Source organism: Camelus dromedarius, chromosome 5, assembly GCF_036321535.1.
Source record: "Camelus dromedarius isolate mCamDro1 chromosome 5, mCamDro1.pat, whole genome shotgun sequence".
NCBI lineage: Eukaryota > Metazoa > Chordata > Mammalia > Artiodactyla > Camelidae > Camelus > Camelus dromedarius.
The window spans coordinates 32,327,222-32,351,273 of NC_087440.1; the positions used below are offsets into that span (position 1 = coordinate 32,327,222).

General features: G+C 50.6%; 4 protein-coding genes across 8 annotated transcripts; 2 read left to right on the forward strand and 2 right to left on the reverse strand.

Annotated features, from left to right (window-relative positions):
- Positions 1-902: 902 nt before the first annotated feature.
- DHRS1 (dehydrogenase/reductase 1) lies at positions 903-9,488 on the reverse strand. 2 transcript variants are annotated; one of them, XM_031453505.2, is made up of 9 exons: positions 9,258-9,488; positions 8,680-8,853; positions 7,377-7,520; positions 7,143-7,222; positions 2,951-3,083; positions 2,479-2,625; positions 1,874-1,943; positions 1,459-1,539; positions 903-1,276 (listed from the first exon to the last, which is right to left on the reverse strand). In XM_031453505.2, exons 2-9 carry the CDS (start codon positions 8,827-8,829, stop codon positions 1,140-1,142), a joined length of 942 nt encoding a protein of 313 aa, XP_031309365.1. In that variant the 5' UTR covers positions 8,830-8,853; positions 9,258-9,488; the 3' UTR covers positions 903-1,139. The 2 variants fall into 2 exon arrangements, with proteins under 2 accessions (XP_031309365.1, XP_010994093.1); XM_010995791.3 differs by having other exon boundaries at positions 9,254-9,488.
- Positions 6,975-15,524, forward strand: NOP9 (NOP9 nucleolar protein). Of its 4 annotated transcripts, none has more exons than XM_064485858.1 (10): positions 6,975-7,089; positions 10,103-10,552; positions 11,495-11,605; positions 11,817-11,958; positions 12,648-12,840; positions 13,495-13,635; positions 14,040-14,165; positions 14,330-14,566; positions 14,788-14,893; positions 15,244-15,524. In XM_064485858.1, the coding sequence occupies exons 1-10, from the start codon at positions 6,975-6,977 to the stop codon at positions 15,399-15,401; spliced, it is 1,779 nt and encodes a 592-aa protein (XP_064341928.1). In that variant the 3' UTR covers positions 15,402-15,524. The 4 variants fall into 4 exon arrangements, with proteins under 4 accessions (XP_064341928.1, XP_010994096.1, XP_064341927.1 ...); XM_010995794.3 differs by lacking the exon at positions 6,975-7,089 and adding an exon at positions 9,531-9,895; XM_064485857.1 differs by lacking the exons at positions 6,975-7,089; positions 14,040-14,165 and adding an exon at positions 9,531-9,895.
- Positions 15,490-20,593, reverse strand: CIDEB (cell death inducing DFFA like effector b). Its single transcript, XM_010995792.3, has 5 exons — positions 18,100-20,593; positions 17,683-17,827; positions 16,639-16,788; positions 16,215-16,405; positions 15,490-16,050 (listed from the first exon to the last, which is right to left on the reverse strand). The coding sequence occupies exons 1-5, from the start codon at positions 18,138-18,140 to the stop codon at positions 15,918-15,920; spliced, it is 660 nt and encodes a 219-aa protein (XP_010994094.1). The 5' UTR covers positions 18,141-20,593; the 3' UTR covers positions 15,490-15,917.
- A 111-nt stretch (positions 20,594-20,704) lies between these two features.
- LTB4R2 (leukotriene B4 receptor 2) lies at positions 20,705-24,033 on the forward strand. The gene has a single exon (XM_064485862.1). The coding sequence runs from the start codon at positions 20,705-20,707 to the stop codon at positions 21,767-21,769; it is 1,065 nt and encodes a 354-aa protein (XP_064341932.1). The 3' UTR covers positions 21,770-24,033.
- The last annotated feature ends 19 nt before the right edge of the window (positions 24,034-24,052 follow it).

Consider the following 24,052-nt stretch of genomic DNA (forward strand, 5'->3'; position numbering starts at 1 on the left):
AGCTCTGCTTGGTAGCGTCTGTTGATTTCTTCACTGTGGCTGAATTCAAGCAACCAACATGAAGTCACTGCCTGCAGAGTTGGAAGGGATGCACACAATGAGCTCTCACAAGCCAGGAGCCGCCCTGCAGCTGGGGGCTGTCCCCAGAAAGCCACAGGAAGATCACAGCTCCTGTAGACCCTACGGGCGGCTCTGGGAAGCCTCAGCTCTCAGCCCACCTTTTTTGAAGATTAGAAAAGGTCTCTGCCATTCTGGTTTACAGCAGCTACCCCGTTACCTTGGTAGCCACCTAGGCTGCTGGCAAGAAGGCTCCCTCAGAGTGGCCTTCAGCTCTTCTTTGGATCATACCCCCTGCTGCCTTGCCTTGGACTGGGACAGATCCCCCCAAGCAGGAAAGGCAGCCCTACAGGATTCTTGCAATCAGCTCATCAGAAAGCAGTTCACGTGGTGCCTTCCCAAGAGGAAGAATGCGAGTATGTGAGTGCCATTAACTACTCCTCCACCTCTCACTTGGATTTGGGTAGTACTTTCCTCCTAATTCCAGGAAATCATAAACACCAAGGAATTTGCCCTCCCTGGACTGGGCCTCAGGCAGGGATGAGGCCCAGATAGAAGTCAGCAGGCATCCCTGAAGAGATGGTGGAGCAAGGGTGGGAAAGCAGTGCGAGGCTGGCGCGTGCCTGCTTCTGGCTGCGAAGGGACACTGCTCCCCAGCTGGGGTATGGGAAATGGGCCTCACAGCCAAAGGGCAGGTGCCCTGAGATGGACAGCTCTACAGGGAAGAGGAAAGAAGCTTTGTCATGGGGATGCAGCTCCTTGAGAACCTGACCTGCGTATCGTTAGGTCTTTCTCTCAAGTACTTAGCACCTTGCTGAGCACAGAATCAGCACTCAAATATGAGCTGAAGGAGAAATGAGACCTTTATTACCCCAGAGCATTTTTCAATCCTAAAGCAAAAAGGAAAATGCAGGGGCAAGGAAAACACAAAGAAGGACCTAGAGAGGCCACCAAGGCTCAGCCAGGACACAGCAGAGGCCTTCTCGTCAAGGGTACGCGGTAGGTAGGTGGAAAAGGCCCCTCGTTCCACTGAGATAGGCCAACCACGCAGTCCGAAGAGGAGCAGAGGTGTGCCAGGAGGGTTAGAACTTGCTAGTATAGAGGGTCATAGCCCACTTGGGCACTCGGAGGAAGCTGGGCAAGTAGGAGGCCAGCCAGCCCAGGCTGGAGACACGGGAGAGAATGAAGCTCAAAGACAAATAGTCTTGGATGGGGCGGCCTGCAGATCACAGGAAGGGAAGAAGGGTTAGACTCTGGTTTCCCACTCCTCAGACACCCCCACCCTGGCTGAAGAGACTGAGTGGGATGTGAGGGAGGAAGGAACGGGGAGACAGGGTGGGAGAAGTGAGTAGGGAACAGAACGAAGAGAGGTCCAGGCTGGGGCCGGGCCAGAGCTCTTACCATTGACGTCCTGAAGGCCATAGCGCCGAGCGAGGTCACAGGACGGCAGCACCTTCCCACTCAGGCGTAGGATATTGGGGTCTGTGGGCACACAGACAGCTGAGATGGCGTGGGAGTGGCGCAGGGTGACCAGGCTTGGGCCCGATGGCACGGGGCGCCACTGAGACAGGCTTAGGAGCCCAGAATCATTTCTCTCTGTTCTAGGAAGGTTCCTGAGCCTCTTGCTCCTGGCCACACAGGCCTAGTTTCTGAGGCTCCCACTCCTCAAACTGGGCATTGGACCCTCTGGGTCTCCAAAAGGCAGAGGAGGGCGTATTTCTCAACCACATCCTGAGCCAGGACCTAGAAGTACCTGCCACCACCCTGCAGATCTTCTATGCCCTTTCTTGTTACCAGCTGCCCCCAACCTCATCACCTGTTGCCAAAGCCACCACACATTTGCCACTCATTTCTGTAGTCTCCGCAGATGAGAACTGAGATCTGATCTGAAACACAAGGGCAGAGAAGTGAGGGGTTAATTTCCAAGAGAACTGCCCAGTACCTTCCCAGTTTCAGCTTCTGTTCCAGAAGAGAGAGGCCCTCATCACTGCACCTGCAGAACTCAGCATCTTGGGTGGTGCAGGAGTGACTCCTCCCGACATCCAGCGAGCCCTGTAGCCCGACACCAGGACCCACTGCCTTTCCGCCTTTCCTAAGTGTAAAGATGTGGGGATGCCAACTACATCTGGACCTTCTAGATTAGTTCAGGGCAGAGGCTTTGGAGTGGGACAGTCTTCCTACACAGGGCATCCGTGACCTTCAGCAAGCTGCTTAAGCTCCCTGAGTTTCAGTTTCACCAACTGTGAAATGGAGATACCATCTCCCTTACAGGATTAAAGGACATAACAGGTGTCGGTGCTCACGCTGCGCCTGCCACAATAAGCACCTGGGCATTTACCCTTTGTTGTTCCTGCCATGTCGTTGCGGATGGAAAGGCCGATTCCCTGCAATCTCTGCCACCCTTGCCCTCCCTTTGCTAACCTGCTCAACCAGCGGATCAGCGGTGCTGTCTCCCTTCATCGCCTGTTCCTTCATCAGTTCTGTCTGTACAAACCCGGGCCACAGAGAGACGTAGCTGACTCCATGGCGCCGCAGCTCGTGGGCACAGTCAGCAGCCAGCCTGTCGCACTGAGAGGGTCAGAAGGCCAGGTGAGAACCAGGGCACCTGGTCATGTCACCTTCCTCCCCTGCCTTCCCTGTTTCTGTCGAGGATGCCCCAGACCCTTGGTCTTCCCAGAAGCCCGGGAGCCAGGGATCAGCTGTCCACTTTCCCCAGTGCACTGCCTACGCAGGCCAGCCAAGAGGGCCCCAGGCAAAGGAACTGTCCATGCAGGGGCAGAGGCAGAGGTGAGGGCCAGTCAGCCTTACCACTCTCACTGAGGACTGTTATCTCCTGAGCTATGGGTACCATCCCTGCCCTATACCTCCCAATCCCTGTGCCATTGGGCCTCACCGCAGCTTTGCCCACACCATAGGGGACGTTGATGAAATAGTGCAGCCCCCCAATGGAGGAGATGACCACGATGAGCCCCCGGCCAGCTGGTACCATCAGCCGTGCGCCATACACCGAGCACAAGTAGTGGCCTCTAGAAGGTGGGGCAAAGGAAGAGAAGAAATGAAACACATTCAGGGCTGTTTAAGGAAGCTTCTTCTGCCCCCTAGTCATTTCTCAGCTGGGAGAACACAGCATAGGGCAGCTGCAAAGCTGGTGAATCAAGGGCTTGAGGCCACACTCTGAGAAAGACGCTGATAAAATCAACCACCAACGGATGAGAAATGGCCATCTTTAGAAGACATCATGGAAGAAACAGCAGTAACAGAACTTAAATAGTCTGGGGGATAAAACATAATAAATAAATGATCTACAAGGGAAAACTATAAAGTTCTATTTAATATAAAAGAACAAGTACAGATATAATTTGTTTAGAAGAATCAGCATATAAAACATCAGTGCTACTTAAATTAATCCATAGATTCAGTCAATTTGAGTTATATCTCAGACTTCTGAAGAAATAGACAAAATAATCTAAGAGAATAAATAGGCAATGAGAATGTGGGAGAATAGCCGGGAAGACTCTGAAAAAGGAAGGATAATATCTTGTGGGTGAGAGGGATATGCTCCCCTCCCCTCGCCACCCTGCACTAAAATATACAATGACGTGACAGTTAAAAGAGTGCAGGACTGTTATAAGAGCACGCAGGTAAGCCAATGAAACAAAACAGTCAATAATTAACCCAAGCGTAAATGCGAATTCAGCAAATTATAAAGGGAACATTTCAAACCAATGAGGGGAGATGTACCATTTAGCAAATGGATTTGGGACAACTGGTCAGTTATTTAGTGGGTGGGACTGGCTCTCTACCTCATTTATTATTTTAAAATGCATTCCAAAAATATTTGAATATTAAAAAAATGAATGTACAAAAGCAGTAAAAGAAAGCATGACAATGTGTTCATAAACCTGAGGTGGGGAAGCCTGTCTCCATATCACACTGAGACGGAAACTTGACTTCTAAACAGTAAGACATATATACATAGATGTACAAACACATACGTGTATATACATTTAGGTATGCATAGATAGCTGTGGAAGGCACGCGTGCAAACAATGAGTAATAAATTGGGGGAAATATTTGTAAAATACACATCAAAGGAATCTATTCTACAAAAATCTCTTATAAATTGATGTGAAAACACTAATTAAATAACACAAAGAACAACTCACAAAAGAATAAGGAGCCAATAATAAAAGAAAAAAAAGCTCAACTTTTCAAATACTAAAGAAATGTGAATTAAAAAAACACCTTCAGAGATCTTTGGCCCATTAGAGTAGCAGAACTTGCCTGATCTCCTGGCCTGATATGTCTCGTATGACCGAGGACACAGGGAAACAGATGTTCTCCTTCACTGTCCAGAGCTTATAAATTGGTGGGGTCTTTTTGGAGTTTGATAATATTTATTACATCTTTAAGACGTACCTAAGAATTCCACTACTGCAACAGATAAAGGGTTTGATCAATGAATTATGGTATCTCCTCCCAGTGGAAAATTTAAAAGAATGGCAGAATATATACTAGGCTATTAACAGTATACCATGCTTCAGGCAAGGGAGGAAGGGGTGGCGAGGAGGAGAATGAGATTATACTGGTCTTCACAGTATATTTTAAAAAAAATACATGAGAAAATCCTTTTTTTTGTGTGTGGGAAACAGGACCCTCCAAATGAAAACAAGTAGAGAAAGTTATGGAATCAAAAGGAAGCTCAGCCTAAGGTAAAGCAGAGGAGAGGCACAGTGAATGTGTGTGTGGGAGGTGAGAGGAGGTGCCACTGAGCTTCCAAGAGGCTCACAGAGTGAACTTCACCTTGGAGAATTCATCAGGGCTCAGGGGCCGGGGTCTGGGCCTTTGCCTTGTAGGCTCAAGACCCTGACCGGCAAGAGATGAGAGTGTGCAAAATGGCTTAAAGACTTAAATATAAAATATGACACCATAAAACTCCTAGAAGAGAAAGTAGGCAAAACACCCTCTGACATAAATCATAGCAATGTTTCTGTAGGTCAGTCCCCCAGGGCAATAGAAATAAAAGCAAAAATAAATAAATGGGACCTAATCAAACTTAAAAGTTTTTACACAGCAAAGGAAACTATAAAACAAAAAGACAACCTACCGACTGGGAGAAAATATTTGCAAACTATGCAACCCACAAAGGCTTAATTTCTAAAATATACAAACAGCTCATACAACTCAGTATCAAAAAAACAAACAACCCAGTCACAAAATGGGCAGAAGACCTAAACAGACATTTCTCCAAAAAAGACATACAGATGGCCAACAGGCACATGAAAAGATGCTCAACATCGCTAAGTATTAGAAATAAGCAAGTCAAAACTACAGTGAGGTATCACCTCACACCAGTCACAATGGCCATCATCAAAAAGTCTACAAATACTAACTGCTGGAGAGGGTGTGGAGAAAAGGGAACCCCCCTACACTGTTGGTGGGAATGTAAGTTAGTGCAGCCACTATGGAGGATAGCATGGAGGTTCCTTAAAAAACTAAAAATGAGTTGTCATATGATATAGCAATCCCACTCCTGGGCATATATCCAGAGGGAACTCTAATTTGAAAAGATACATGCATCCCAATGTTCACAGCACTATTTACAATAGCCAAGACATGGAAACAACTTAAATGTGAACTGAATAAAGAAGCTGTGGTATATTTATACAATGGAATAGTACTCAGCCATAAAAAATAAAAAATAATGCCATGTGCAGCAACATGGATGGACCTGGAGATGGTCATTCTAAGTGAAGTAAGCCAGAAAGAGGAAGAAAAATACCATATGATACCACTCACATGTGGAATCTAAAAAGAAAGAAAGAAAGAAAGAAAAAGGACACTATAAACTCATCTACAAAACAGAAACAGACTCGCAGACATAGAAAACAAACTCATGGTAATGGGGGGAAAGGGGTTGGGAAGGGATAACTTGCGAGTTCAAGATTTGCAGATACCAACTACTATATATAAAATAGATAAATAACAAGTTTCTACTGTATAGCACAGGGAACTATAGTCAATATCTTGTAGTAACCTACAATGAAAAAGAACATGAAAAGGAATCTATGTATGTATATATATGACTGAAACATTATGCTGAACACCAGAAATTGACACTATATTGTAAACTGACTATACTTCAATACTTTAAAAAAAAAAAGTGGAGAAAAAAGAGAGATGAAAGTGTGGAAGGCCCCTCTCTTTGGAGGGCTAAGGATATACTCATTGCCAATTTCCAGCTCTTGGGTTTTCTTTTCTTGACTCTTAGCTGACCATCCCTCTCTGTCCTCATAACCTTAATTCCACTTTGGAAATCACAATTGGATTCTAATCCTGCTGCCCTGGGATTGCCACTAGAAGCCTTGGGTGTTCTTAAACGCTTTAGACAAGAAATTTGCATATAATGGATGGGTGACCCACACAGGTGGCTGATCACATCCATGCAGTGTAGTTTCTGAGAGGGTACTACAGTTCCAACAATAAACACAGACATAACTGGTGTATATCATGCTAGGTGAACTCTAAATGCTGCGTTTCATCTCACTCCTGTGCCAGATGTATGTGTAACCCCATGACACCCCTCCCTCCCAGCCTGGACCTAGGAGTGCCTCTCCTGTGGGTCTGGAGTGAGGGGGTGGAGGCTAAGATGGTGAGCACTCACTTTCTTACTGACCTTGTCCTGATGTAAAACAAAACAGTTTCTTCCTCTAATCATCTAGAAATGTTGACTACAGATGGTATGCTCTATTGAGGGAAAGAGGCTCCCTTCTGGGTCATGCGTTTGGATGGGCAGTGAGGCAGGAGAGAGGGCAAGGGCAAGTTCAGATGAGAATTACTGACAGAAACAAGGCAAAAATTAACTTTCATGGCTACATATTCACCTAGATGAAACTTCTTCAGAGGTTAGAGGACAAATGGGACAGAAGGGAGAAGAAAGAGACAAGGAAGCACAAGGAGACAAGGAGACAAGGAGACAAGAGGGAAAGGAGAGGACACCTGGGGAAAGGTCTGGGCCCTCAGCTTGGCTGAGTGAGTGAGGGGAGCCCAGGCCCTTGGGGTGGGGCGGGGAGGGGAACACCCACCTAAGCCCAACATTGTTGATATCATCCCAGATGGAGGCGGGGCTTTCCCAGAATGCCTTCTTAGTGTTGTTGAGGATCACCTGGAAGGCACAGGGAGCGTGATGACTAGGACAATCTGAAGGCCGGAAGGTATGGGGGGCTGGACAATGGAAGGGACAATGAATGGGGATGAGGACTCAGAGGTCACAGGGGAAAGGCAGGTGTGTGGAGCTGAAGTCAAAGTTCACAGAGCACCTGGACCCCAGCATAGGCGTTGTTGACCAGCACATCCAGACGCCCATGCTGTTCTTGAGCCACCTGTTCAAACAGGCTTCGCACTTCACTCTCCTGACTTGAATCGCATACCACAGGCATACATCGGCCCCCTCGAGATTGCGCCTGGAGAGGGACAGAGGGGATATGAGCTCAGTTGCACACGAGTGTGAGACCTACACAGCTCCCCTCAACTTCCAGCTTGGGTGTTGAGAAGACAATAAGGAATCACAGCCAGCAGCTGAAGGAACATGGTGGGCAATACTGCCCTCTGGTGTCTTTTTGAGGAGTTTCAGGAATGCTAGGTCCTCTCATCGTAGAGCAAGGTGGATGGGCATCTCAGGTTTAAAATCTACAGACATTTACTGAGGCCCACCATGTGCAAGGCACTGTATTCTGCATGTGGAGGGTGAGGGACAAATAAGGCTTGGAGGCTGCTCTTGAGAAACAAGTATCTTTTTCCTTGTTCTTACGGGCCCTTAGCTACCACCCTTCACCACTCATGTGGAATCCCTAGTCAATCCCAGCCCTCTCAACCTTACTCCACCAATATTCCTGCCTGTTAAGTGAGAGATCAAAGTTCTCAGACACAAACTACTACTTCCTGACCTGCCTCACCCTCTACAAATGTGCTCCCATCCTCTAACTTCAGAGAAAGTAGAGTACCTTATTCAAGAACAATCCTCATATTCTCCAGATCCATGCTCTGGGTCCCACTCTCTGGCCTCCATGCCTAACTGCTCACCCACACTTCCAGACAATTCTGTGCACAGTTCTTACTTACCATATTCACATTAATTACTCATCTCTTATCACTTACTTTACTCACATCCCATTGAAATGATTCATTTCTGCCTTAGACTTCTTGCTGGACTCTATCTTTTAAGAGCAGAAGTTATGTCTTACTAATCTTGGTAATCCCAGTGCTTCACCTGGTGCTTAGCAAATCAAATGCACCTCGATATTTATTTAATTGAAATCCAGTAGAAAAATCAAGTGAAAATGTACAATTCAACAAAGTCTTATCAAAAATAGAGAAAAAAACACAGGTCCACAACTTTTCAGATGCCACTCTAAACTTCCTGAAGCTTTTAAAATAAAAAATTCCCTCCGTAGCAAAATATGACCTAATCTGAAGATATTTATGAGTTTTATTTATCCTGCTTTGAATAAATAAATATTCACATTTATTTAGGAATATTATGGTGTCAGGTAAGAGGAGTGGTTAATGGGAAGGGCTCCCTCAGGTGGTTTCCGCCCCTGGGGTCCCAGAGGAAGCACTCACTTCCTGAGCAGTGGCCTGCAGCGTGTCCAGATGGCGGCCAGTGATGTAAACTGTGGCACCTGCTTGGCAGAGCTGTAAAGCGATGCCGCGGCCAATACCCCTGGAAGCACCAGTCACCACACACACTTGGCCCTTCATGGGAGCTGCCATGACTCACAAGCAAAAGGGTTAAATCTGTGGAAGCAAAGACTTGCTCTGAGAAAAGCCTGCAGATTGTGTACGTGGAAGGGGGATCCTGACAATGGTAGGAGGTGGAACCAAGGTTGAGATCCTTTGACGGGAGATAAGTTTCAGAAGGGGATAACTAGGGCAGGCCCCAGGACAAGGCTGGATGTTCCTTCTGAGAGGTAAAGGACTGAAGAAAGAGGCTGCGGGGGGGTGCTGTCCAGGCCGGCCACCTACTGGAACTCTGGGTGGTGGACTGTGGCCCGGCAGTCCGTCCCGGCGCGTCCATGCAGAGTCCTGGGCTATCTGGGGCTATGACCGCAGGCTCGGAGGCGCGGCTTCCGTGTCGGGAGTGGGCTCGAGTCCCCGGGACCCTGAGTCCGAAGTGTAAGGAGCTCATGCCTCTTACCTACCACCTTATGCTGCCGCTAGAGTCCTCGGGCCGCCTCTCTCGCAAAGTTCTCGGAGTCAAGGACTTTAATTCTGGCCGAGGGGGAGGGACGAGGTGACAACGACGGGGTCAGAGTACGAGGCTGGGGTCGAAGTCCGTGTCTGGAGCGGTTTCACCTGGCGACACGGACAGGAAAGTCAAACAGCTCCCTGCGCGTCGGATTCGGGGCCGGGGCGATTCGGCGACAACCACGCCCACCCTAGGTGGGCCGTCGCCGGCTTATGACGTGTAACACTGCGCCCTGAGCGCGCCGGCGTGTCTAAACTCGGCCAGGCCCCGTCCTGTACCGGGCTGTGTGAGGTTTCCCCTGCGACCAAGGAATCTTTCGCCCACGAAGAGGACCCAAAGCACCCATGGGGCTGGGTCCGCGCTCCCCCCACCAGGCAGGGCGCCGGTTCCCAGCTGGAGGCAAACGAGGGCGCGGGGCCAAGGGGTCGGGGCGTCCCCCAGCAGGCCGCCAGCGACCACCCTGCCCGCCTCCGGACGGGCGCTCGGAGCCGGCTCCAGATGCATACCCTCACCTGAGCCCGGAAGCTCTGGGGTATTTCCGCCGGGCACTATCGGCGCTGAAAGAGGCCCCCGAGACGGGAGAAGAACGAGGTAGGGAGCAACTTCGGGGTGGGTCAAGGGATGGATTAGTTGGTCATATAATCCAGGACAGGCAAGGAAATGTTCGTGGGTCCTCAGGGTGTGGGGACCTAGTTTCATCTCCTGTATCCTCTTCTTCACTCGTCGCCCCTTGGTTAAGTAATGGGACATAATCTTATCCTCCTCGCATTCTCTTTGATATATTCCTTGTTTTTCCAGAGCTGATGGTGCACAACATTTTGAAAGAAGTGGAGGCTCAGGCCCTAGCCTTGGCCACAAACAGGACCGGTAGTGAGATGCTGCAGGAACTGTTGGGGTTCAGTCCCCTGAAATCGTTGTGTCGAGTATGGGCTGCTCTGCGCTCCGACTTGCGTTTTGTGGCCTGTCATCGATGCGGGGTCCATGTATTGCAAAGTGCTTTGCTGCAGCTGCCTCGATTGCTAGGGAGCCCTGCAGAGGAAGAAGAGGAGGAGGAGGAGGAAGGGAAGGATGGTCCTTTGGAGACCCTAGAGGAGCTGGTCCTGGGACTAGCAGCAGAGGTGTGTGGTGATTTTCTTTTCTACTGTGGAGACACCCATGGCAGCTTCGTGGTCAGAACTTTGCTGCAGGTATTGGGCGGGACTCTTCTGGAGTCTGAGAGAGCCAGGCACCGTGGCTCCCAGTCACCTGGTGAGTATTTCAAGAGAGGGATGTGGACCTAGTGGGAAGGAGAAAATAAGCAGAAGAATATTTCTTCAGGACCTTGAAGAATTGGCAGAGAAAGAAGGACAGGGATACCAAGCCAAAGATTAGTGTGCATAGAGGCCCAGGGGTGAGGATGCATAGGCGTGTTTAGAGAATAGCTGTTAGAAGAATGGGGCCAAGGAAAAGAGGTAATTCATTCCAGCATTGGACTTCAGCCACAACTTACAGTAAGAAAAAAAGTTTTTTTAAATGTGACTCAACATACATATGTGTATATATACAAATATATTGCATGAGGTTTTTTTTTTTCTTTATATATACACACATATTGGAGTCAAGCAGAAGTTCAGGAAACAGTCCCCTTACTACATGCAACCCACTCTGATATTTTCTTTACTTTTATTCTATTCTGTTGTGTTCCATTAAAAAATGCTTGTTGAGACCCACTAAATTGATTTCATGATACACTCATAAGCAGCAACCTATATTTTGAAAAATGTTGGGAAATAACGTAGTGAGTTTAGGTGAGGCCTGATTTTGGAACACTTTGAATTCCTGGCTGAGGAGTTTGGACTATCACCTATGGGCCTGGTTGAAGTTTCTTAGAAAAATTAAAACAGAAACGTAGTCTCTCAGTTCAATCATCCAGATGAGAAGAGACATTCAGTTGTACTGTATGTGTTCTGCATCTCCAAGCTGAATCCTTGTTCAGTTATGAAATTCTCCCTCCTGGATGGCAGTTTGTGATCTCACCACTGCATACGTTCTTTTTATCTATTTATTTATTTTTGTTGAAGTGTAGTTGGTTTACAATGTTGTGTTAATTTCTGGTGTACTGAATAGTGATTCAGTCATACACATATGTATATATCGCACACATTCTTTTTTTTGTTCTTTTTATCGTGCACGTTCTTGATCTGCCTTCAGAAGCACAAAGGGCTCCAACTCGGGAATGTAAGCCAACTGATTTCGAGGTTCCTGAAACCTTCTTGAATTGCCTTCAGGACGTGAGCTCCTGCTTTCTGAAGGACATTGCTGGTAAGGAGGGAAATAGGAGGGTCTAGGGTCTACTTTTCTGGTGGTGATTGTCATCAGACAAGCCTCTTATTTTGAGCTGTTTTATTTGTCTTTTTTTTTTTTTTCTGTATAGACCACTTATGTCCAAAGTCCATTGTACCTTGTTGTTTGAGGTTGTACAGGTTGTCTGGATTTTGAGAAAGCTGCTTTTATTTCTGCCCTCTCCTCACAGTGTTTATCACTGACAAGATCTCCAGCTTCTGCCTTCAAGTGGCCTTACAGATCTTACACCGCAAACGGCCCCAGTGTTGTGCCCACCTCTGCAATGCTGTGATTGGCTACCTGAGTAGCCGCAATTCCTCAGCAGATGGCAGGTATGGGCAGGGCCTCAGGATTGACCAAGGTTGATGGGCTGTGTGAAATGAATGACATGATGTGGGTATTTTATTTGTTTGTTTTAAAAGACAAAGGTTTTCATTTTGTTTAATTTTTTTGTCATTTTATTTTATTTTGTCCCGTTTTATTGAGATATGCTTGACATATGGCACTATATAAGTTTAATGTACATTATGTACAGCATAATTATTTGAGTTACCTCATGAAATGATTACCACAGTAAGTTTAGTGAGCATTCATTGTCTCATATAGTTACAAAATTAAAGAAATAGAAAAAGAATTGTTTTCCTTGTGATGAGAACTCTTAGGATTTACTCTTAAAAGCTTTTATATAAACATGCAGTAGTGTTAGTTACATTTGCCATGTTGTACATCACACCCCTAGTATTTATTTATAACTAAAAGTTTGTACCTTTTGACTGTCTTCATCCAGTTCCCCCTCTCCCATACCCTCCATCCCTCTGGTAACCGCAAATCAGATGTTTTTTCCTCTGAGTTGGTTTTTTTGTTTGGTTGGTTTTGAAGTATGATTGGCCTACAACACCATGTTAGTTCCGATCATATAACATAATGATTTGATATTCCAATACACTTCAAAACGCTCACCATGATAAGTCCAGTGATGTGGGTATTTTGGATGAAGTGATCACCTCCTCCTTGTCCCCAGCCCCCTACTGTTATTTCTGCGTGATCAGACGAGCTCCAGACTCCTGGAGCAGGTGCTGCTGGTGTCAGAGCCCCCAAGGCTCCAGAGCCTCTTTGAGGATCACTTCCGAGGACAGCTGCAGACGCTGGCTGCACATCCTATTGCCAACTTCCCTTTGCAGCGTTTACTGGATGCTATCACCACCCCTGAGCTGGTGAGTTGGGAACTTGGCTGAGTCTGTTTCTGTACTCTGTTGTTGCTGTTAGTTCTTATTCATTGAGATTTGTTTTATTGTGTGCCTGCCTCTGTATGTCTGACCGTGTGCTGGCCATTCCCCTTGAGAATTTATTCTTGGGGGTTTCCCAGAGCTTAGGGTGAAGGTGCCTTCTTCCCAGAGAGGATCTGCTGTGGCTTCTCTCAGGTGTCAGTGCCAGCAGGAGACTGGCTTAATCCCACTTCGCAGCATAAGCATCCATGGCTCGCTCAGTCTCTGGGTACTTGGCTGCAAATCCATATGAGCACTGGAGCTGTTGTTGTAGCTTCTCTTTTCCGTTGCTGCTTAGCGCCAAGGCATGCTTCCCTGGGGTCTCCTGGGATGAGAGTTAGAGTGGAGGGGCAGGTTTAATCCTCATCCTCCCTTCTCTCCAGAGTATGGCCATTTACAGTCCCCTCCCCACATGAGGCAGCAGCTCTCAGACTGCCCCTTTGTTCTGGAACTTCCTTATCCAGCCAAACCAAAGTCCTGGTATTGGCAGTGCTTTTATGTTTGATCTAGCATTTTTAGTTGTTTTTGACAGGAAGATTTCTCTGAATAAATTAGCCCACTGTTATCAAAACGCCAGATTCTTTATCCTGTTTCTCCTCTCAGCTGTCCCCCGTGTTTGAGGAGCTAAGCCCTGCCCTGGAAGCTGTGCTGGCCCAGGGTCACTCAGGGGTGGTCATTGCCCTAGTGGGGGCCTGCCGTAGAGTTGGGACCCACCAATCCCAGGTCCTGCAGCTGTTGTTGGAGGTGAGTGGGGGTTACCTGCAACCCATTTATGCCCTCGGTTCAAATTCTACCTGCTGGAACTTATCTAATCTCTAGTTGTTGTATCTCTGAACCCAAGAGGTCTCATGTGCAGGGAATTCAGAGATACAGGGGAAGATGAGTCTAAACCATCTCATGGCCCTGGAATAAAAATTGTCTCCCAGAACAAAGAGAGAAGTTTTTTTAAGGAATAAATGTTTATGCAGCCTTTGTTACATTTATAGAGGTTGGGGATACAGCAAGGCAGATGAGATCCTATCCACATGCAGTTTGCATTCTTGTGGAGTTAGGTGTTCTCGTTTCTCCTGAATGCTTTCTTCTGACTGGGAAGTTGGGGTTAGGGATGAAGTAGTTTCAGTTTCATCGTGTTCTGTCTTCCCTGCTAGGCATTCCACTGTGCAGAGCCCTCTTCCCGGCAAGTGGCCTGTGTGCCTCTCTTTGCTGCTTTGATGGCGTATGAGGTGTACTATGGCCTGGCGGAGGAGGAGGGGGCGGTGCCTGCAGAGCACCAGGTGAGGTAGGGGAGAGGCCAAACCTGTGAATAATTGGGGACCAGGCTTCCCAGGGTTTAGGAAGCCCCTCATCACTGAGATGGGGATGGTGAGATCTCTAGCTTCATCCAAGTTAGGGAGCAGTTTGGTGGCTGCCTCCTAATTCCCTGTCTCTGTCCTTCTAGGTGGAAATGGCCACAGCCAGGGACCTGGGGGAAGTGACAGTCCTTGGGTCTCTACTGCTCCAGCATTTGCTGCATTTCTCCAGTCCTGGTCTTATACTTCGAAGTCTGGGTGCCTTGACAGGACCACAGCTTCTGGCTCTGGCGCAGAGCCCTGCTGGTTCCCATGTGGTTGATGCTGTCCTGACCAGCCCCTCCGTGACGCGCAAGCAGCGCCGCCATGCGCTCAAGACCCTAAAGGTTAGAGTTCTGGCCGCTGCTCGGATTCCTCTTCCATTTAGATTCCTCTGCCTCCTACATTTAGAGAATGTGAGCTTCCCTCAGGACTGTCCTTCAGAGTCAAAGAGACCATACGTAGTCCCTAGACTGCTTCAGTCAACCTCTAAACTTCACCCCCCACCCCCGCCCCAACACACTTGTGAACTGCCCTAGAGGGACTTACCTTGCTTGTCTCAATGCAGGGACAGTATGTGGCTCTGGCGTGTAGTCGCCATGGCAGCCGTGTGCTAGATGCCATCTGGAGTGGAGCAGCCTTGGGGGCCCGGAAGGAAATTGCTGCTGAGCTGGGTGAGTACCAGCACCAATCTGTGACCTTTCCATAAGTTCCCTTTTCTCACTCCAAAGAGCTGAGTGGCTGGGGAGTGGACCTAAATTCAGCAGAGACTTCAGTTCCAAAGTGTAGTCTTAGCCACGGGTTCTTGGCAGGCTGCTCTCCGCTACCCCTCTGCTGAGTGTACAGCCCCATGTGCCCACCCCTCCTCCTGACTTCTGTTCTCTGGGCAGTTTGGTGTTAACTCTAGCCTGAAGTAGGCCCAGGGTCCCAGGAAAATGGAGAGACCTTCACCCCAAGTAGAGTCTCTTCAAGCTTGGGTGTGTGACTACATGGTGACACTGAACATGAATGTTTCCCTTTGCAGGGGAGCGGAACCAGGAGCTGATAAGAGATACTTTTGGCCACCATGTGGCTCGAAATGTGGCCCTGACTACCTTCCTGAAGCGGCGAGAGGCTTGGGAACAGCAGCAGGGTGCGGTGGCCAAGCGGAGACGGGCCTTGAACTCAGTACTTGAAGACTGAGACCCTGGATCAGACTGGGTGTTGAGGGAGGGGGAAAGGAAGTATCTATATCATGACCTATTACTAGTTTAAATTGGAGTCAAAAGTCTTACTGATAAAACATTTTTGTATTTTTATTGGAAACACTTTTCTTTTATTTGCGGGGAGGGATACAAAGAAATAGAGATGTTGAGATAAAGTTAGAGAGGGCTGTTTTCAGGGCATGGAGAACTTAGGGACAGGAGGAGTTGTAAGGATCTCTACATGTAGCAGCAATCAGGGTGGGATCCAGATGCCTGGGGACAGGCTGTGGCCTTAAGAGTAAGTGGGAGGCTGGAAAGATGGCTAGGAAGAGAGCGTTCTTCAGGAATGGGCATAGGCCAGCGGTGTAGGGCATTATGCGGATGGGGCCTTTCATGATGGGGTCAGAGGACAGTGGGGAAATCAGGTGAGTTATCGGGTCTGCACTGTCTGCAGGCCCCCAAACCTGATGCTGTTTCTTGGAATGAGTCTAGGGCAGAAGCTCAGAGCTCCTTCTCAGTAGGGATGGAGGCGACCTTGCCGCTGCCACTGCTCAGCCCCTTCCACTGCATGGCGAAGGGTGGAGGAGAGTCCCAGCAGCACGTGGCCCAGGCCTTGCAGCAGTGCAGAGGCCCATCGGAGAAGCTCCCTGAAGGGCAGAGACAAGAAGTCGGATGGGTGGGGGCACCTGGGAGGAGGCCAGAGGTGGGCTGAGTTTTCCACAAGGGAGAGCGAACAGGGTAGGGGCGTGCAGAAGGAATTACGGAAACTGCAGCTGTAGGGGTGGGGAAGTGTGACGTGTTTGTCTCTGACCTGAGTATTTTCTTTGGGCCGAGTCCTTGGATGTCACAACTCATGGAGTAGAGCCCATAGAATGTGGCTTTGATGTTGAGGCTGCCAAAGAGGTCTCGAGGGTTTTGCTTGTACACGTCGAAGGTGATGCGCGCGATGTCCTTGCTGTGCCTGGGCTTCTCCCGGCCCAGGCCGTACAACTGCATCCCACTCTGTAGGGCGCCCCCATCAGTGCAGTGGACTCTCACGTGCTGACATCCACCACTAATCCCCATCAGCACTGGGACAGACCCACCCTTCCCCGGACTGTCCACGATACAGAATCCTCGACAATTCCTCACCTCTCCCATTGCCTCTGCCCCCAAGATCAGGGTTAGGCAAGAGAAGAGGCTTGGGAAAGATACAAAGGATCCATGGCCTATAGCAGTCCCAGTGTGGGTCTCACCCTGCTGGGGCTCCAGTTCTGTCCCAACTCCAGCACCATCAGGCATGTGTCATCCTCCAGCAGCTGGAAGAAGTCCTCGCTCTCCACGGCTGTGCCATCCTCCTCTAGCACCAGTGTCAGCACTCCACTCAGCAGCAGAGCCTCCAAGGCCTGCCCAGTGGCAAGAAGCAGGAGGGAAGGGGCAAAGCTTACCTCACGGCTTGTCCCTATGCAGCTGCCCAGCACCCAACCGTTGGCCCTCGACGCTGGTTGATCTCCCAACTCTACTTCCTGGTGCTTTGTCATCTCTTCAAATGGCTCCAGCTCACAACATTCTTTAGTTGTTGGGGCTAGGGGCTGTCCTTTTCCTGCTTTGCTCCGACCATATCACTGTCATCTCTCCCAGCCTCCTTCCAAGCCATGCCTGCTGGCTGGGAATTGAAAAGCCAGCCAGGTTCTCTTGAATGGATGTAGACACTATGTTGATGGGGGCCTGTCGATAGGGTCTTATCTCCAATGTCCTACCTCACTCTCTCCCGCCCTCTCAGCATTCTCCAGAGCTGTTTTCAGTAATAATTAATGACTTGTAACCTTTTTTGAGTCTTTACTCGAGTCAAGTATCTTTGTAGCACTTTACATACATTATCCATGTTTATCCCTTCCAACAGCCCTAGGAGGTAGCTGTCTTATTGTTCTCTTTTTCCCGGTGAAGAAACTGAAGTATTAATAGGCTGAATAACTTTCCAAGTTTTGACACTAGGAAGCAGCAGAATCAGGACTTGAATTTGATCTGTCATACAAATTGCTATTCCATACTGAGTTCTGAATTCTATGCTTTCAACCCTATCTACTCCTTCCCCACCCCTGGAGAAAAGCCTGCTCTTTGAAAAAAAAGTGAATTGACCCAAATGCAGCGGAAGTCATGGGGCTCACCCCGCTGCTCTCAGTCCTGAGGAAGTGGCAGCCCTGTAAACTCTGCCCTTTCTGGTCACCATTCTGAGGTCTCACTCTTCACTAGCTCCTTGGCTGCCCCTCAGTTGGAACCCAGGGACTTGGCTCACTCGCCTTGTCTAGCAGTTCCTGGCGGGTGGCGGCTGTCAGGCCTTTCCGGGTGCTCCTCTTGTGATCACAGACGCGGAAAGGTCGCTGGGGTGGTGAAGCTGAGGTCCAGACCTTACGGCCAAAATCTGAGCTCATATTGGATACCGACCTGGTAGGTGGGAAGAAAGATCAAGGAGTGAGGGTCTTGGTGAATGCAATGGGGATGATGGGGGTGGCGTGGCTGGAGAATTAGGGAGGTTGGGAGGGAGGGATCTAGGTTTGCAGATCAGAGTAGCCTAGGGATAGAGGGAGAGACCATGGAGTAGGGATGGGGTGGTGGTTTAGGAGCTGGACAAGCCCAGTGTGGAAAGTGGGGACGGGGAGGGTGTGCCTTGCCCACATCCCCAGAGTTGGAGTGTGGACAGAAGGGTTAGAAATCACCTGAGCAGGCTGCTGGGGTTCAGGGCAGAGAGGTAGTCCATGGTGGAGGGAAGGAGCAGGAGAGTTGCCTCTCCCGGGAGTTCTGGGCTGGGTGGTTCTCTGTTGTGTTGGAGCTGAAGTGGTGGTGTTTTCTGTTACAGAGCTGAGATCTCAGCCCCAGTGAGGTGGGGGATGAGTCAAGCCTGGACTCTGGCCCCCCTGCCTGGCCAGTAAGAAGGGCAAAGTCCAAGGGGAGGGAGGAAGGGAGGGGCCTAGACAGGGTCACCAAAGAAGGATCAAGGCCCAGAGGTGCCTGGCAAAAGCCATGGAAGTTTGTGTGTGTGCGCGTCTCTGGTGGTGGCGTGTGATGTGAGGGTAAATGATCTATGTAAGAGGATGGAATGTGGTCGCTGGTGTTTTTCTTTATATGGAGGGAATTTCTAGGGCCGGTTTCTGGCTCCCAATCTGGAAGATGCAGCATTATGTGTGATTTGCTCTTTATGTGCTGCCACCTATTGAAAAAGCCATGAACTGCAGCTTTATGGAAAGGCAGGCGTTGCTGAGGATGGGCAGGGCTTGAAGAAAATAGGAGGTGGGGTGGTGTGCCTGGGTGGGGTGCGAGGGGAGGATGGGTCCTGATCCATGCATATGGGGTCACCAAGATCCTGTCTGGGACCCTGGCCTTCTGCTTTTCTGCTCTTCCCTCTGTGGTCTACGGGAGGGGCTGGCTCAACATTTCTCTGCTTTCATTCTCTAGAACTGCCTGCTTCAGCCACACTGGATTAGTCACTCTCTCACATTTCTCCTTTGGCCACTTAATAGGCATGAAGGAGATGTGAAAGGGGAAGTGGGGGGTGCATCCCTTGATGGCATCAGGACTTTTGCTTTTGGGGCCCCATGTCCTATCTCTGACTTCAGCCACAGTTGTGATGTACAGTTGTGTGGAAGCTCAGACTCTCATTGACAGTGAAGCCCTCACATGAGCACAAGTCTTTGTGCTTTCCTGCCTAGGAGTCTGATCTGAAGCTGTGGCAGCCCACTCAGCCCCCTGACAAGTACAAGCTGCAGGTGTGTATAAGGGCATTCATGCCTCTAGGACAACTCCAACAATGGGGAATGTGAGCTGGGTGTAAGCGCCCCGGTCTTCTGTCTTTCTGGAAGGTATTCTCTGCACTCAGAGGTTCCTGAGGCCCATGGAAGAAGTTCAGCAACACACTTTTATTGGCTTTCTTCTTCCCTCTCTTCCCCTGCTTCCTGAGCTGACCTCCCCAATACAGGATTACCTGTACCCACACTCTCAACTCAGGTTCTGCTTTGGAGGAAATCCAACAATAATGGAGACAATAATGGTGTCCTGGCTCCCAAGGAGCCCCCTTCTGACTGTTGACAGGGCAGGAGCCTTTTTCCCCCTCCCTCAATTTTATCCATCTACCAAATTTCTTTATTTTCAAGCTTTGCCAGACCTCTACACCCAGAGAAGGCTGCTTTTCAGCCTGTCTCTACACTGCACCCTCTCTTTTGTCCTTGCCTTCCTGCCGCAGCCCAGGAGTGAGGCCCCTTCATGATTGTGTGTTGGGACTACTCAACCAGGTTATAAACCCCCGACACCTTTTTACACTCCGCCCCCATCCCCATCAGAACCTAGCACCATGCTGCACACTAAAAGCTGTCATGAGTATAAAATGACTGGGGCAGGGCCCAAGGCAAGAGGTCAGATGGATAGGTAGGAAGTTGAGGAAAAAGGGGGCTCAGCAGGGTCAAGAGTCTGAAAACAGGCTCTGATAGAGCAGTTGGGGGGAGTGAGCAGTTGGGTCACCTTCTCTGCTAAGTGCAGGCCAAGCAGCCAGAGAGCATGAGGGCTATAGGGTGGGAGGAGTAGGACCAGAGTGGGAGCAGGAATGAGTGCAGAAACAGGACCCAGGGGCAGCATCCAGCAGTGTCCCTTCTCACCCACATGACCAGGGAAACTTACCTGCACCCCTTCAGCTAATTCTGTTTCCTGGGGAGGCAGGCTTTCACACGCCTGAACATGTTAATGATGGGAAGGAGCTGGGTGAGGGAGGCGCCCCAGGAAAGGCCCGAGAGGAGCCCCACCTTGTTCCTCCCCATTCTCGCCTCACTTGCTGCCAACCTCATAGGCACAGGACAGGAACAAGCACCTTGCCCACGGCCGCTTTGCCTTTCAGCTTCCCCGGGCTCCTCGGGGGCCCCCAACCCTGCTAGCTCCCAGCTGGGTAAGTAGATCTGCCCATGAGACTTTATTCCCCTCCACTCACTTTTGCCCTGAGGTATAAAGAACGGGGCTGGACAAAGAGGGAGAGGCCCGGCTAGAAGGGTGGAGGTGGAAGTAGTGACAGCCTGGGAGTCAAGACTAGGGAAGTCGGCTGACTGAGAGCAGGGGATTTGGGTTCCAAGAAGAAGTAGTGTTTGAGTTGGTGCTGGGGTCCTCCAGGAAGAGACAGAAGCTCCTGGACAGGAGAGAGGCAGGCTGCAGAGAAGTGGGGGAGGCACAGTGCCTTCTCACCTGGCATCAGAAGTCAAGAGGGCTTTTTTGCTCCACCACCTGAATGCGCTCTATGGCCCTTTTCAGCCATCCCCCGTCCCCGCCCCCCGGAGGCGCAGAAGGATGTCGCTCTGCTACCGTCCCCCAGGGAATGAGACGCTGCTGAGCTCGAAGACTTCGAGGGCCACAGGCGCTGCCTTCCTGCTGCTGGCGGCGCTTCTGGGGCTGCCGGGCAATGGCTTCGTCGTGTGGAGCTTGGCGGGCTGGCGGCCGGCCGGGGGGCGACCGCTGGCGGCCACGCTCGTCCTGCATCTGGCGCTGGCCGACGGCTTGGTGCTGCTGCTCACGCCGCTCTTCGTGGCCTTCCTGACCGGGAAGGCCTGGCCGCTGGGCCAGGCGGGCTGCAAGGCGGTGTACTACGTGTGCACACTCAGCATGTACGCCAGCGTGCTGCTCACCAGCCTGCTCAGCCTGCAGCGCTGCCTCGCCGTCACCCGCCCCTTCCTGGCACCCCGGCTGCGCAGCCCCGCCCTGGCCCGCCGCCTGCTGCTGGCCGTCTGGATGGCCGCTCTGGTGCTCGCCAGCCCGGTCGCTGTCTACCGCCACCTCTGGGCGGACCGTGTGTGCCAGCTGTGCCACCCATCGCGCGCCCACGCCGCTGCCCACCTGAGCCTGGAGACCCTGACCGCCTTCGTGTTTCCCTTTGGGCTGGTGCTCGGCTGCTACGGCGTGACGCTGGCGCGGCTGCGGGGCGCCCGCTGGGGCGCCGGGCGGCACAGGACGCAGGTGGGCCGGCTGGTGGGCGCCATCGTGCTGGCCTTCGGCTTGCTCTGGGCCCCCTACCACGCCGTCAACGTCCTGCAGGTGCTCGCCGCTCTGGCTCCGCCCGAAGGGGCCTTGGCGAGGCTCGGCGGGGCGGGCCAGGCGGCGCGAGCTGGAACTACGGCTTTGGCCTTCTTCAGCTCCAGCGTCAACCCAGTGCTCTACGTCTTCACCGCCCGCGATTTGCTGCCCCGCGCGGGTCCCCGCTTCCTCATGCGGCTCTTTGAGGGCTCTGGAGAGGCCCGAGGGGGCGGCCTCTCTAGAGAAGGGACCATGGAGCTGCGAGCTACCACTCGGCTCAAAGTGGCGGGTCAGGGCCGCGGCAATGGTGACCCCGGGGGCGGGGCGAAGGACAGTCAGGGATGAGACCCTTGACATCAAACCCTGCAACCGGGCATGCTCTTCCCTATCCCCTTCCATCGCCCCCCAGAACTCAGGGAACCCCTCTGGAGGGTTTGGGGATCCTTCTCTGACCAGTTTGGCTCTGGCTGGGCAGAATTATTATATATCTGGGGCAGGCCCAAGTTCCTCCAGACTGAGGGATTGTGATGGTCTGGTCCGTGTTAAAGAATATCATGTACTTGCAAGTTGGTATGTGCCCAGGTGCCAAAGCTGTTTATTTGTTGCCAATAGCTATTGTGAAATACACTGGGCAGCCAATACATGATGGCTGAAGGGTGCTCCCCCTAGTGGCTCACCACACCTGAGTTGTACTGAGGCCATCTGTTTCCCTGCTGGGCCAGGCCAAGGCTGGGCAATGCCAGCTTTCAGTGGCATTTTGACCTGTCCTCTGCAGCCCAGGTGGCCTGGTTCCCCCAAGCTAACCCACAGAAACACTCTGGAAATAACGAGGGAAAGAGGAAGGAAAGGTATGGGTGCTTGGATGAGGTGTGGTGATAGGGTCCATTCTCTAGGGACTGTAAAAGCCGAGTTGGGGGAACTGGCTCTGGAAGGAGAAAGCCAACTGTGGGGTTTGAAAGGAAAGTTTTCCTGTCTGCCTAGTGGTTGGTACTGGGTGGGGAGTGGGGAGGGACCCTGGGAGTCTGAGACATAGCCTCTGAATCCAACTCTCCTCCCAAATGTCGCCTGACTCAAAAAGGAGCCCAGGAGCAGGCACTCACTTACCCAGGGGGCATCTGGAGTTGGAGATGAGGAGGATGGGGGATGGTGTGGATATCTGGAGGACAGGCAGGATTTTTCAGGGAGAGGACATCTCTCCTTCCTCCCCCTCTTCTCTCAGCCAATTCTTGACTCCTCCCAAGACTGCTAACTGTTCTTCACTTCCTCCAATACTGCTCAGCCCCCATCTTTTGGAATCTCTCTGTTTCTAAGTCTTGAGACTGTTCTGGATCCTGACATTCTTGTGTTTGGGGATGTAGGATGGGGTCCTTTTTCAGGGCATGTCCATGGGCACACACATGTGGTCACTAGGGTGACCAATTCATCCCCATTTGTGTCAGACTTTCCCTGTTTTAGCAATGCAAGTTTCCTGTCCCAGCCCCCTCAGTCCCAGGCAAACTTAGACGGTTGGCCATCACCCCAGGTTCTGGGGTGGAGCTCTGGACTTCGGGGGCAGAAAGTATGCTTAGAATGTCTAGTCTGAGGTGGAGGAGGAAAGGCCACTGAGAGGGATGGTGGTGGGGAGCAGCCTGGGAGAGGAGGCAGAGACAACCCAGTTCCTATTAGAAGGGGCCTCTGGTTGACCCTGGGGCTCTAAGCCCGTAGCTTTGATTCCCAAACACTGACTCAGGAGCCACTTCCTATCCTCACGCACCGGGGCAGAGGCTCCATGACTTCTATTACGTAGTCCCCATCTCACACACCCTCTGCGGTCAGAAAGCCCTTCCTCATCTCTGCCTTCAGTTCTTACTGCGGTTTCAGCCCTTTTTGTTTGTTTGGTTTTTGTTATATCCTTTGCCTGAGAGCTGCTGGGTCAACTCTGCTCTGCCTTTTTTCAAAGCAGGGAAAGTGGAGTTACTGCAAAGGGTAAGGGACCTCAATGACCACGATTACACTCTGTGTCTTTGCTGCGAAGTGGCATTGTTGGAAGGGAAGCAAGAAGGCAAATGGTCACAGTGAAGGAAAGACTTTTCAGTTCTTAGCTTCTATAGGAAAGTTCAAGAAGAGGAGACTGCCCTCCTTCCAGGGAGAGGGGAGAGTGAGACTTCTGGAGGCTGTTTCCCTTTCCACATTCCTGGTTTCCCTCTTGGAAGGGCAGGCATAAGGTATCACTGCCCCCTCTCCCTCACACCTGCTCCCTCTGCTCAGCCTCTGCTTTCTCTGTGTGTCTAAGGTGGGACTGAACTGTGGGAAGGTAGGAAAGAGGTGGTGATGACCTCTGGACCCAATGCCCAGATTTTACATCCAAATTAACATGGCAGGGTAGCCACATGTGCAAGTGCAAGGCAAGTGGTTGGGGAAGGAGACGAAATTGTCTTTTCTTTTTTTTCAGTGGAGGTACTAGGGATTGAAACCAGGACCTTGTGCATGCTGAGCACGCACTCTACCACTAAGCTATACTCTGTCCCCCGAGATTGTCATTCTGTGTGATAACAGAGAGACCCTTTGGGCTTTGGCATCTGCCAAGTAGAAGGGAGATGGACCTAGAATGGAACCAGTCTTTTTTTTTTTTTTTTTTTTTGAGTAAAG

What these genes read in the sequence shown, in the direction of transcription:
- LTB4R2 (XM_064485862.1), top strand. Translation starts at nt 20,705, where the DNA reads ATGTCGCTCTGCTACCGTCCCCCAGGGAATGAGACGCTGCTGAGCTCG.
- CIDEB (XM_010995792.3), bottom strand. Translation starts at nt 18,140, where the DNA reads ATGGACTACCTCTCTGCCCTGAACCCCAGCAGCCTGCTCAG. An exon ending in AACCCCAGCAGCCTGCTCAG is followed by an intron (nt 17,828 to 18,099) that starts GTGATTTCTAAC and finishes CCCACCTACCAG; the next exon opens with GTCGGTATCCAATATGAGCT. An exon ending in AGAACTGGAGCCCCAGCAGG is followed by an intron (nt 16,406 to 16,638) that starts GTGAGACCCACA and finishes GGCGCCCTACAG; the next exon opens with AGTGGGATGCAGTTGTACGG.
- DHRS1 (XM_031453505.2), bottom strand. Translation starts at nt 8,829, where the DNA reads ATGGCAGCTCCCATGAAGGGCCAAGTGTGTGTGGTGACTGGTGCTTCC. An exon ending in ATCAACAATGTTGGGCTTAG is followed by an intron (nt 3,084 to 7,142) that starts GTGGGTGTTCCC and finishes CCCACCTTCTAG; the next exon opens with AGGCCACTACTTGTGCTCGG. An exon ending in CTGATCCGCTGGTTGAGCAG is followed by an intron (nt 1,944 to 2,478) that starts GTTAGCAAAGGG and finishes CTTGTGTTTCAG; the next exon opens with ATCAGATCTCAGTTCTCATC.
- NOP9 (XM_010995794.3), top strand. Translation starts at nt 9,649, where the DNA reads ATGGGGCTGGGTCCGCGCTCCCCCCACCAGGCAGGGCGCCGGTTCCCA. An exon ending in AATTCCTCAGCAGATGGCAG is followed by an intron (nt 11,959 to 12,647) that starts GTATGGGCAGGG and finishes CCTTGTCCCCAG; the next exon opens with CCCCCTACTGTTATTTCTGC. An exon ending in GGAAATTGCTGCTGAGCTGG is followed by an intron (nt 14,894 to 15,243) that starts GTGAGTACCAGC and finishes TTCCCTTTGCAG; the next exon opens with GGGAGCGGAACCAGGAGCTG.